The 13,734-nt window shown below is 46.5% G+C and overlaps 1 protein-coding gene across 2 annotated transcripts in view; it reads left to right on the top strand.

Annotated features, from left to right (window-relative positions):
* The window catches only part of PACRG (parkin coregulated), a 497,878-nt gene extending 495,487 nt beyond the window's left edge, over nucleotides 1–2,391 (top strand). The window contains exon 5 of one of the 2 annotated variants that reach the window (XM_003792384.1): nucleotides 1,726–2,391. In XM_003792384.1, coding sequence (XP_003792432.1) covers nucleotides 1,726–1,886 — 161 coding nt within the window. In that variant the 3' untranslated portion in view covers nucleotides 1,887–2,391. The remainder of the gene's footprint in view (nucleotides 1–1,725) is intronic. The other variant, XM_003792385.2, reaches the window with a different exon arrangement.
* Nucleotides 2,392–13,734: the final 11,343 nt, after the last annotated feature.

Genomic DNA, 13,734 nt, shown 5'->3' with positions numbered 1-13,734 from the left:
CATTGTTGTTTTGGCAGGCCCGGGCTGGATTCGAACCTGCCACCTTAGGTGTATGGGGCTGGCACCTTAGCCACTTGAGCCACAGGCGCCAAGCCTGATATCTAGTTTTCTATGGGATAGCAGAAAGTCATCCGCTATGAGGAAGAAAAAAACTCACCTAATTACAATGGATTTCTGAACCATTTTAAGTTTATCTATTACAAAAAATGAAATACGGTTTTTCATAACAGTTGTACGACTCACAATCTGTTTCTCTTTCTGAAATCAGTAATATTCCTGCCGCTTTCACCCCCACAGAAGGAAACTAATCAGGACAGCACTTCATTGTCTCTATATCAGAGAAGACAGTGATTATTTATCTAATAAATTTCTGGAAAAATTAACCAAAGAATAGCTTATCTATGTTGTGTGGTATGGTAATTGTTACATTTATTCTGGTCTGAACTAGAACCCAATCTTTTTAAAATGTCCCAAATAACTGAAGATAAAAGGTTTGAAATACTGTTTCCCCCTCTACTATGTCCACATTCAAACAAGATAAACAGTTTGAGGCTATATTTGAAATGTGAATGAAATAAATTTTCTCTCTGGTGAAGTGCACATTTGAATGGCACTGAGGCCCCTGCCCTGGAGGTCCCTGGGCCTGAGTGCTCACCCTCTTTCCAGCGGGCCTCTCAGGCCGCCACCGCACTCGCCTCCATTGTAGACCGGACAGAGGTAGCACTAGCTGCTTTGCAGACACACGGTAGTGACTCACTTGTTGGGAGACTAAATGTCACTGTGGCCCCTGGAAAGCTGTGAGTGGAGCACAGAGAAAGCACGTAATGGCTATTGTTGTGAAAAAAATCAAAAACTTTATAGTCTGGATCAAAGCAAAGACTTCAGACATCTCACATTCCTTCAGATAGCTCAAATTTGGGTGTGTCAGATGTTTCTTATCTACATGATTTGAGACTGAGCTTGTGGCGCAGAGTAGAGGATCTTGGAATCCCTTCCCTGTAGTGTCACCATGCAGCTGTCACTTCTAGACTGAGGAGGAGAGGGGGGCTGAGCCTCAGTTGGGGACACCAAGCACCCTGGACTTGGAAATTCCCAAACTAGCAGCAGCTCAAACGCTCTGTGACGCCCTAACTAATAATTGTCATCGCACATTCTGTGATCATTCAGGAGCAGCTCTGGCAGGAAAAGCCGTTTTCTCCTGTCCCACCTATATCTGGAATGGTCAAAATAATTTTGGGTAACTGAGCTCTCATGTCACTAGAGTTTACCTTGTGTGCAAAGCAGCAGAGATACATAGGTGGGCTACGCCTCTGATTCCAAAGAATGTCCAGTTTAAGTCACACAGGACCAATGACCTGATCTAGGGATAGGCCGTTCCTTCTAAACATGCCAAGCTCTGACTTTGAAAAACTCAAGACCCAAGAAAACACCCTGTACGTAATGGTCACAGGGATAAAGAGCCCCTGATTCGTAACCCATCTGGTATCTTTGATTAGTTCACTCTCATTTGCTCCGTCATTTCTTTATTTAAGATTAATTTTCATCAGCTCCCATCTGGGACGTGGTACTTTTTGTATAGCTGTCACCACCATCACTCCTTTAACTCGACAAGAGCATGTAGAAACATTGAATGTTTTGTCTCCTAAACGCCTAGAATGATGTGTAGGACTTTTTCGGGAAACTGCAAAGAAATAACTGGCCTCTTTGTGTGTTTGCATGTACCAGTTAACTCCGGAGATGGCATCGACTACAGCCAGCAGAAGAGGGAGAACATCGGCGACTTGATCCAGGAGACGCTGGAGGCCTTTGAGCGCTACGGGGGAGAAGACGCCTTCATCAACATTAAGTACATGGTCCCAACCTACGAGTCATGCTTGCTAAACTAACGGTGGGAGCAGCTGGGATGCGAGGAAGGCTCCCCTGGTGCTCTGATCATCTGTCTCTGCTGCTTTTAGCATCTCTTTCCTTGTGACTTCCACAGCTTTCTTTTCTACAGCTGCTAAAATAGTGGCTTCTGGGCCATTGGCCTGTTAGTCCTATTGAGAACGAGGCTTTCCGATACATAAATAGTGCCTGTTTCTTAGATTACAATAGTGTACTGTGCTTATTTATTCTGTGAGAAGAATTGCTTCTTTATACAGCTCCAACAGAAGCAGAAGCCCGAGTTAAACCTTCAGCTGTGTAGACAATAAAACCATAATTTTCATACGCAACCCAGCAATTGCTGCTCCGTGTCTGCCTGCCCTGAGGGTGATGTCAGAGGTTGTAAGGAAGAGTTTGTGCTGACTGCTTAATAGGTGTTTGTCATGGAAGAGGAGCATGGGTTCAGCGGCGCCGGCAGCAGCTGTGCGGGGTAATGCGCTTTGACATTCAATAAAGCTGTGGAATCTATATTCCAGTTAAGGCAGGAAATTTTTACAGCCTGTGGTCACACCAGCTACGATCATAATTAATGCTTCTAGCCTACCAGTGACTGGGCTTCAGGGGCTTTTAGTTTGCATTTGGGTGCAAGTGGAGGAAGCCTGGGGAGAGGATGGGGTCTGAGTCTGGCTGTGAAATGTAACTTTGCAGACATGATTTTTTTAAAAAAGAAAGCTATCTTGAATGCTTGTCCCTCTGACTTATGGCGCTGGTGTCTCAGGACCTGAGCCATCATGGACCACATATTATGTAGCAGTTTGTTCAAGGCTTTTAATCACTTCCGAAAATCACTGGCATGCATCTTAGTGATTACCCCTTGAAACAAATAAAGACCTTGTCCTTTTTCACTTCCTCCCACTAGTAGGATGGGTTCTGAGCACCATTCAGGGGGTCTTTGGTCATATTTTGGAATTTTAGTGAGACAAAAAAAAAAAAGGGCAAAAGGCACCTGTTTTCCATTCAACTAGAAAAGAAAACCAACTCAGGCACTCGGCCTTGACAAAGGCTTTCGAGGCTTGTCAGACGGGGAGCCTCAGGCATCTGAAACGCAGCCCAGAAAACGTGGTGAAGGCAGAACACCGACTTTGCACACCTGAGAAATGCTGTAGTAGGCCAAAAACACGTAACCTAAAGGATCTAATTTCTGGAGCAAAATGTGTGATTTCTGCATAAACGTGACGCACCAAGTGCTGGCCTCCAGATCATTGTCACTAATCATCTAAGGCACAAGTTTCCAAAGCCAAACACTAATTTTGAAAACTAGCCCATTGTTCATTTCCCCAAGTTACTGGCTCATCATATGAAATCTGGCCTCTAAGCAGCTGCCACCGAGTTTCTGTAAGCACTTTCTAGGGCAAAGGGAGATGTGTGATTGGGTAAGACACGTCAGGTCCCTCATAGAAGATTTGGTGAACGTGTTGCTGGAAATAGAGTCTACAGATTAAAGCAGGTTTTCCTCCAAATTACAGTGTTCAGGTGCATCCGTCAGCCCTTGTCCTGGCTTCTGCATTACAACTGGACGGGACACCAAAGTCCATGATATTATCAATCAGAAAGACCATGGCTAGTTGGCACCTTCAAAGGTTTATACTGGAATGGCTCCTGCTTGGCTCTGTTGGGACACAAAGGGCAGTGCTGGCCTGTCCCTTCCTGTCATAGCCATGAAAACTGCCTGGTGTAGGAACAAGAAGACGCAGCCACTTAACCAAGAACCCTGACTCTGGCTTGGAATTAAAGCATCAGGCTTCATGTCCCAGCTCAGTCACTTGTTGGCTAAGCTGCCTTGAGCAAATCACTTAACCTCTCTGAGCCTCAGGCTTCCACAGCTGTGAAGGGAGATGACCTCTACCTGCAGGAAAGCCATAAGCACTGGAAGTCACCTAAAGTCCTCCCCCACTTTGTGATCCCACCAAACTTTTATTTCAAAAAGAAACAACACATGACGGGAGACCAGCTTCCACCTCAGCAGAGCAACTGGTATCTGAAAACTCCTCAGGCAACACAGTGCTTCCCACATGGCAACAGTGAATTCTTTGTAACAGGAAGATAATTTTGCAAAAACACAAAGTAACTGTATAGACAGCACCGTGTTCTCAGGAGATTAAAAAGCAACACAAAACTCCAAACTCCACAGTCTGGGTGTCTTACTAATACAGAATTAGGAGCAGCTGCTTTTTCTGATCTGTCTTCCACTCCTCCCAAGTAATTTTTGATTAACTCAACCCAGAAGGGTGACATGGCAGCAGGTTTCCGGCCTCTGAGTGAGACGCCGGCTTCTTCCTCCTGCTACGTTTATATGTTGAGACTTACTTTCAAAGACTTCTGAAGACTTCTGAGAGAGTGAAAAATGGGCAGTGTTGAGTACTGGGGTATGAGACAGGGGTTTCTGTCTGTTTCTTGTGAGTGATTTACTTGAAGATGTCCTTCTGGTGTCCCTGTTAAGTAAGGCCGTGAACAAACCCTGGATGGCAGAGGACTCAGTGGGAACAGTGGGCCTGGAGCTAGTCACGTCACTTCCCTCACCTGCCAGGCAGCCGCTGCCTCCTACGGGCACTGCAGTGATAGCTGTGGTGACACAGTGCTTCTGGCACAGGAGTAGGGACTCAGCCGATCTGAGTTTGAAGTTCTTTCAGGCCATCACTTGTGACCTCTCTAAAACCCAAATTTCTCATCTGAAAATGGGCTCCATAAGGTCTACCTTGTGGGTCTGTTACAAGCATCCCTTGAACGCATGTTTGTAAACAGGGCCCAAGCTGGGCATCTGGGCCGTGAGAGCAGGTCTCCTGGAGCCACCCGACACCTGTAGTGAGCAGCTGCTTCAGCCATGGGCCATCCCTGGGAAGGTCTGGCTCCAGCCCATGAGACCCTCAGTGGCTGGCAATTGTCTCTGACCCTCCAACAAGTGATGAGACACCAGGTAAGAGAGACACCAGGACCTGCACAGCCCCTGGCCATCTGGACACTGCCCTGTGAGTACCCCATCCTCCATGAGATCACAGTACCTGAGAAAAGTCAGTCAGAAACATGGATTTGAAAATTGTGAAATGGTTCCATGCTTGGAAGGTCTTTTCAAAGTAGAAGATTTCTTAAACCTACCCTTGAGTCTTTGTATGGTTTACCTACATGAGCTCTCTGGAGGACTTTCGGTGTGGGTTGTGGGATGTCTCAGAGTGCTAATTTAGAGACGCTACCACCAAGTAATTTAAGTCTGTGTCAACATCACATCTCTCCCTTCTTCCAGCTATTTTGGGATGTTTATCACAAGCATTTTGCAAGCAAAAGCTGGGAAGCTTAAATTCTGATCTTGTTTTAAGGAAGTAACGCACCTGGGGAAGCACCCACGAACATTTTTATAAATATAAATGTCTTCTACTGTCTGATAGGATTTAAAAATGGAGCCAGAAATCCTCAAATGCTTTTGAAACAATTTCCTCTGTGAAAATTTCCCTTTTCTAGAAATGTACTGGCTCATCAAAGTCTCTCCAAAATGTGACCCTTCCAGATCTCAGGAGCCTTTGCTTCCAGCAAAGTAAAACTGATTTTGACCAAGTTCTCATTCGTGTCCTGTAAATATTCAGGGCCCAGGAGGACCTCAGTACTCACACAGCTTGTAGGTCAGCAGGGTCTGAGTCAGGCAAAGGCAGCTGGGGTGGGAAAAACTCCCCAGGCTCCACCATGTCCACACAAGGATTCCACTGGGGTCCTGCTAACAAGCTCACAGAACACCATATTCTTTTCAAGACTGACAAGGCAGGGTTTCCCAAGCTCAATCGACCTCATTTCTTCTAAAATAACATATTTGAAGTGAGTTAAATTTCCTGGTTGCCTTTTCTGCAGTACATATATTGCTAGTTTCTGATAGTTCAGAGAGGGAAAGGCCATTTAGAAAGGGGCACTCTGCTACGACCATTTGAAATCATGATGTCTTAATATACAAAAGAACTACAAGCATCTTCTCTGCCCTGCAGTAGAAAAAAAGATAATACAAGTATACTTGGCTTAATCAAGAGCCCTTTCCAACAGGAAAGTACCCACTGATGTTGAATCTAATGCTAAAAATAATCTCCCATCATCTTTGTCTCTTTTGTAGTTTTTTTTAATTGAATCATAAACACATAGATCATGTATACATTAATGCATTTATGGGGTGCAATGTGCTGATTTCATAGAATTAGGAACACTTACATCACACTGGTTAATATATATCTCATCTCATTTACTTAATTATTGTGTTAAGGCATTTATACTCTATACTTAATAGATCCGACATGTACCCTTGCAATATGCACCATAGGTGTGATCCCACCATTCACCCTCCCTCAATCTGACCTCCCCCTTCCCCTCCCAACCTCCCTTCCTCCCTCCTTCATCTTGGGCCATAGTTGTGATCTATTCTTCATATGAAAGTGTGAGTGATTGTGAATTGGTTTCATAATAGTACTGAGTACATTGGATATTTTTTCTTCCATTTTTGGGATACTTTACTAAGTAGGATATGTTCCAGCTCCATCCATGTAAATGTAAAAGAGGTAAAGTCTCCGTCTTTTTTAAGGCTGCATAATATTCCATGGCATACATATACCATCATTTATTAATCCATTCATGGGTCGATGGGCACTTGGGCTTCTTCCATGATTTGGCTATTATGAATTGAGCTGCAATGAACAATCCGATGAAAATCCCTTTGTTATAAAGTGATTTTTGGTCTTTTGGATATACACCTAGTAGAGGAATTGCAGGATCAAGTGGCAGGTCTACTTTTAGATCCCTGAGTATTCTCCATAATTCTTTCCAAATGGATCATATTAGCTTGCACTCTCACCAGCAGTGCAGAAGTGTTCCCTTTTCTCCACATCCACGCCAACACCTGTAGTTTTGGGATGTGTGACTGCACATGAGCTGAGTGGGAATCCAAAACACAAGTCAGGCTTTGTCTCCGAGAAACTCTAACTGACAGAGGTTTGCCTCCCGCCCGAGGCACGTGCTGGTGATGATATTAAGGAAGAATGCAGGAGCTATAGAATGAATTCTGCAAGATCCCACCCAGGATTCTGTTATTCCTGCTCACACTGTCTTGTCCAATTTTAGATCTCATAACTGACATAGCTTGGTTCTATGTACAAGTTATTTGCAATTGGCCGGCTCTCCTATTGGTAGTTCATGACATGGACAGATGTGTGGTGGGAATCGCCCACAGCACATTGATTTGCATTTCTCTGTTTCGGGGGTTAACTTGTGCCTTCCCCAGTGGGAATATTTGTAAGGTACTTGGATTCTTTATTAATTTTTACTTTGCCAAGTTTCTGTTAAGTTTAAATCTGGGTGAAAGGATTTGTTCTCTTCCTGTGCTTGATATGTCTAAAAATTCATTACTTCAGTTTCTTTTCTATTTAGAAATCATTGGGAAATATCCTGTTGGCTCGCCCTTAGAACCTGTTGGAAACTATGCTCCCTCTGCCCACATCACACACAGTATTTTGACAGTAATTTCAGGGAATTTTCAGATGTTCTGGCCCCCATCTAGAAATGGTTGTGCTTCCCCATCAGGAAGGAGGGAGAGAAGGGACCATTGACCCACCTGGCAAGCATAGCTTGGGGACTCAGGACACATGCCTCTGACCCAGGGCCACGTTGCCTGGGGGGATCCGTGGACACTCAGACTGACCACGCCTTCTCAATCTCCCTCATTGGATCCTCTCCTCTTCTTCCTCTGTGAACAGTGCAGGACCCAGGCCTGCAGCCTCAGTCTCCTCTGTCTCCACCAACGCCCCAGGTAGCCATGCAGAGCCATAGGTTCACACACCAGCTGTGTGCCACCAATTCTCAAATTTTAGCTCTGGTCCAAACTTCTGTACTGCCCACTAGACATTTCCACCTGGACACCCAAGAGGTTTGTCAACCCAGAGGTATGAAACCAAGGCCCCAGGTCCAGCACTCCCCAGCTCCTCTCCCCACCTGCCCAGAGTGCTTCAGCTCAGCAGAAGGGCATTCACTTCTCCATTCACTCAGGTCAAAAGGCCAGAATCATCTGGATGCTCTCTGTCATATCCACAGCCAGGCCCTGACAGACGCTGTCTGCAGAGCCTTTGACATGGATCCCGTGCATGATCCCATCTCAGCTGTGTCCCACTGGCCCAGGTCACTGTTCTGCCCAGCTGGCTGTCTCCCTTTGGGAATCCTCCCTCAGAAGTCAGTGAACCTTTAACCACAAATTCGTCAGGGTGCTGCCCTCAATCCTCCAGTAGCTCCAGGTCCCCCTACCTGGATGACCCACTGCCTGGAAGGTGTGGTCCTGGCCCCTCTCAGCCCACTCCTTTCTGGTGTTGCAGCCCCCACCCGCTCTGTGGATAGGGGAGGTTCCAGCCTCATCCCTGCTCCTCAGGCCAGCACAGTGTGCGCCCAGAGATTTGTGCTTGCAGTGCCCTCAGGCCCGACCGGTCACAGACACCTTTGTGAGTCCTCTCTCCCTCCCTGGCTTTCCATGGGTCATTCTTTTTTGATGTCCTGCTCAGAAAAGCCTTCCTGCCCCCTGCCTCTGGCTGGCTGTCCTTTTATCTCACATTACTTGCCTCAAAGTGCTGATAAGGGCCCGACGGCAGTGCACACGAGCTTGCTTGTTTGCCCTTGTTTTTATTGCGAATCTCCCACACTAGAAGGCGGCTCCGTGAGAGCAGGGAGCTCACTCTGTTCATCACAACAGCCCTCACCAGAAGCAGGCCCAGGGCATGGTCAGCCCTCAAGAAACACTTGTGGCATAAATGACTAAGTGGCCCTTACAAGACGGCACCGATGGCCCACTACAAACCAGCGTGTCAGAGAGAAGTAGGGGACGCTATTCCACCCCCTTACCCGCCCCCCAGCTCTCCCCAGCCACCCAGCTGACTGAGCCAGAGGACACTAGGCATTTGGCAGGCGTCCTGTGTCACAGATCTGCTGTCTTGGGGAAGAATTTTGAGTCCAATGTACAATTCGTTGCAGTTGCTCAGAATATGGAAAACCCCAAAAGACACTGCTGTTGAGAGATATTCATTATTCTTTATTGGTCAAATCTCACAGCTCCCGGGGACACAGAGTCCACCTGGCTGTTCAAAGATGACAAATGTCCCGAATGAGTCCTGGCCTGTGCTACCCTGGGCTGCTGCTCCACGCCTCTCATGGGGTTCCTCAGGGAATTCCGTGGCACACACAGTGAAGGGGTACCAGTGAGGCTGAGCCAGCACAGGGGCCACTTCTAAACATTCCCCTATCATGTGCATGTCCTCTGTAGGATGCTCTCAGCACAGGGCAAACAGCCAGCTAAACCCACCTTCTCAAACAGACCAAATAGGAGTAGCCCAAGCTCCTGACCAGTCACCTCCCAGAGTGGCCCTGACCCGTGGTTGTCAGAGTAGGGTGCTGTCCAGCAGTGTTGACAGCACCTGGGGGGGATGGAAGAAAGTATGTTCTTGGGGGTCCCGCCAGAACTGACTGCTGAATCAGAAACTTTGGAGCAGGCCCTGTCAATCCGTGTCTGCACAAGCCCCCCAGGAGACTGGGAGGCACCAGGAAGCTGGAGAAGCGCTATTCCAAACCAAGGCTTCTGCCCACATGGCCTCTCAGCCCCAGGCAGACTCAACTGGAAACCAGTGGCCCACACACCGGGTTTCCATTGACCCTACCTTCAAGCCTGGCTACTCCTGCAATTTTCCATTAAGCAACAGGACTCCTTGGGGAAATTAATTTAATGTGGACTTTAGGAACAACAGGAAAGCTACACCTTCCCTCACCAGGAAAATAACTAAATTGTCCTCAGCCCAGAGAAAGAATAATATGTGTATCTTAGAAAAATATGGTTTAAATCAATCTGTAAAAAGCCGGTGGTAAAAAGCTAGGGTCTTTGCTTCACATATTATCAGACAAAAGCAAAACAAAGGCTTTGATGTCTCTCCAGTCAATGTTGCATTTCCAAATACTCGGTGTAATTCTTATCTTTATACTTGAAACTCTCAAAAAATGAATCATGTACATTAATACTGATAGGGGATTTCTTAGTAAACATTCAAAATTCAAAGAATCAGGATCAGCTATTCCACAACTGATCAAAACTGATAATTTTGCTTACCAGACCCTCTTACTGAAGTGAGCTGTCTCTATTCACATTTTCTCCACTGCTGCAAGTTTGAGTGCCTGTGGGTTAGTGAAAGCAACCTACAGCTAAAACTATGTCCACATACAGCAAAACCCACATGTCACTTGATTCAATTAAATGCATAATAAGGGCATTCTAGAACAAGGGCTGTAAATAGCCTTTCTGTCTCCTCCTTTGTACATCTGGGGCAGTGAACATTACATTAAAATGCAGCCAAAAAAATGTCCCATAAAGAACTTTATTGACGAAAAGGTAAATTTTTACTAACCCTTCAGTAGGCTCTATTCAAGAAGGGATAATATGTCCTATGAGTAGGATTTTTACAGCTCCCGTAGGAATTCCCCTTATTAAAAGAATGTTTGCAGTTTAGAGAGAACCGACTACAAGACATTCCTGAACTGTGACAATATTTGCTGCAATCTAATATCATGTGGCGGATCTTTGTTTGCTGAGGTTGAGGGAGGCTGGATCCTGCTAAAGTGATTTTTCCCTTCAATTCAGAGCTCAGCAAATATGACCCAAACAACCAAATTGATTAAAATGGTTTATTGGGAAGAAAGAGATTGAGTCTTTGGGACATGCTTAAAGAGTTAATAACCCATTAATATAGCCAAGGCCACATATCTAACAAATACCACATATCTTGCCGAAGAGGTTGAAGAATCCTAACTCAATAAAGCTCTGCTCTAGAAAGCAACTGCAGGGTCTACAGAACACCAAGGCGGGCAGAGGGCATCAGAGGGAGCTCACCTGTCCACCTTGCATAGCTCTCAAGGGGATGGCGCTCACGAGAATTTATGGTGCCACACTAAGCATAATTCCACTGAAGATCAAATGTTATACTGTTTTTTTCCAAAAAAAGAGTTAAAAGTTGAATCCTAACATTTGTTCACAGCATGGATGTGAAACAAGGAGGCACAGGCCACAGGGGATTTGTGATAGTTGGTGGATTATATTTGAAAGGGAAGGAGCATCGCGGGCATTATATACTGGCCTTAAAAACAAAGGTATCAGACTCCAGTGTAACAGATAAAATTAAGTCCAGAGACTAGGCGGGATCCAACTAGGTCTCCAGTCCCAGCTGGGCTTTGAACTATAGCTCCAGCACTGACTCTCAAGGCCAGTGATTTTCAACCAATGTGCCACGTGGCATGAGTGGATCTCAGGGGTGCCACGATAATTTTTAAAAATCATTGATTAAATTATTTTCAAAATAAATTCAAAGCACAGTCAGTATATTCTTTTGGTTACCCTTTTTTTTTTGATCTACATAATTTAAGTGTGACACAGAAATTTAGCTATAGGTTCAAGTGTACTGTGAGATAAAGAAAATTCAAAGAACATTGCAGTCTTCCAATGCAATCCTCTGAGGCTCAGTTTCTCCATCTGAAAAATGAGAGGAAGTCACAGAGAAGACTGAAATGGCATATGTTGTAAAAATCACTTAATCTTTCAATGGAAGACATCCGGAGGATATAAATGTAAACATCAATACCAAACAAATAATAAATAGGAATTTATACACGCCACTCTGAAATGCCACAAAAATTCATCTCAGAATCGGTGACTATTCAGATCATCGTGATGAGACAGCGCTGAGACCAACCTTGCCTTGCTGTGACACAACATTATCCCCAGTGCCGTGAGTCTATTACATCACTGACCAGAGTCAACACCACAGACAACAAGGCCCATGTGTTTCTGGCTGAGAAGACCAGGGCTAGAAACCAAATTTTTCCTTTCCTCAGTGCGCACCTGCGACGGGATCTTTACCAGCGAGCATTTATTTTTAGCCACAGTGAACACAGACTGTGTGACTTTGAAGCTTGTTTCCTCAGCATTTTATTGGTGGCTCAGTTCCTCCTTCAGAGATGCACGACCTCCTTTACACTCACAAGCATCCCCAGCCTTCATGACCGTCTGTCCCATCAGCCTTTCTTTACAGATCCACATTCCTGTATGACAGTCTTCTCAGAGAGCTCCCAGTCACCGATCGATAGCCAGTGGTCTGATGAACACTTGTTAATTTCCCAAGAACCACAGACTAAACCAGGGTGAGAGGTCACTGGAATTTAATAGCAGATGAGATTTAATTTGTTTATTTTTAGCTTCTTACAAAAGTTGTAATTTTCCCTTCAAAGCTACGTAATTGATCCTACCTGCTCTATTCAAGTATGATGAGAATGTCATTTGTCCTTGGCTTGGAAGAGGATGGTGAGAGATTTGCTCACCTTTCCTCCACCAGACTCAGGATGAGCCCACCATGGCCACACCTGACACTCCTTACCCTCTCCAGTTCCAGGGCCTAGGGCTCCTGGTGACATGGTGCCACCCTGTAGGGGCAGGGAGCAGGGCCGGGCTCCTGGCCTGGGTCTTGCTGCTCTGTGTCACCGAGGTGCCTGTTCTCTAGGTCTCGGGGCCCTCCCTGCCCTCCTGCTTGTTCCTTTGCCAAGTTTGAGCCCCTGCTACTCAAGGTGCTTCTGCCTAGTGTGGGGGGAGGGGAGTCATAAAGTGGTACCAAGAACAACAAGGAACTAGGACATGCGGTCAGCCGGGTAGAGCTACAGGCCCTTGGCAAAGACCACTGCTAACATTCACAGCAGCCCCCAAGGTCCACATGGCTCCTGCCCTGTAGATGAGGAAGCCGGCATTTGGAGAGGTGAACTGGTCTGCCAAGCTCGCACGGCTGTGAGGCCCAGTGCTCTGCACACACGTACAAACACACACACACATCTGTACCCCTTTCATCCTCACCTTCACCCGTTATCCACAGAACTAGTCTAACCAGCACCTTCTTCATGGAGTTCAGATCAGGACAACTCCTCTATCAGTTAGAAATGTCCCCTGGCTCCCGTCTGTCTGTGTCCTTGTCCTTTCCATGTGGTGTGAGGGGTCCTCACTGAGCACTATTCAGGAAGCCAGAGTGTCAGACCAGGACCTGCCACCAGACATCTGGGAGATCTTGGCCAAGTAATTTAAACTCTCTGGGCCTCAGTTTCTCCTTCTGTAAAACAAAATAGTGGGCCTAGATCTTGGTCTCTAAACTTTCTTCTAAATACTAGATTCTGTGATTCTGACCAGGGACAGTCAGAGGCCAGGGAATAGCCTGCTGCTTCTCCCCCTCAGCCTGTTACAGTCTGTCTCCACCGGCATTGGGAAGGGAGTGAACAAAAGAAAGACAAAGCCACTTGGATCTGGGCCGCTCTGCGGGGGAGGGAGCAGCCCTCCCAGAGTGGGCTTGTCCCACAAAGATGCTGCAGTTCCCACCTCCCTCCTTGGGCTCAGCCTTTTCTCAGGCAGGAAATGGGACTTGGCCCAAGGTTGTCTGCTGGGCCTGGGAATGCGTCAGCCCAGAGTGTGGCCCTTGCAAGGAGCATCGTGTGCCAGCCTTGCCCCCAGGGCTCCCGGGGCCCCGCTGCCAGCCGCTGCTTTCACTGAGGCTGAAAGGGGCCCGGACGCGAACACTTTCTCACAGTTCCTCCCCACTGGAAGGCCAGCTTGCCATGACAGTCACGCACGGAAGCCACGTTTGTGCCTCCTTACTTTCTTGTCCATGAGACTTTTCCTGTTCCTCCCCTCTAATCCTTCTTGGCCTGATTCAAACATACTGGAGAGGCCGTGGCCCTGTTCTTAGGGACCTGGCAGGGGGAGACCCCAGGCATGATCCATCACACCAACGGGCCTTC

The sequence above is a fragment of the Otolemur garnettii genome, unplaced genomic scaffold (assembly GCF_000181295.1).
Source record: "Otolemur garnettii isolate 467f Iridium unplaced genomic scaffold, OtoGar3 scaffold00056, whole genome shotgun sequence".
Classification (NCBI taxonomy): Eukaryota; Metazoa; Chordata; class Mammalia; order Primates; family Galagidae; genus Otolemur; species Otolemur garnettii.
Note: the sequence above shows the minus strand (reverse complement) of the source record. Positions and strands in the feature narration are given on the sequence as shown.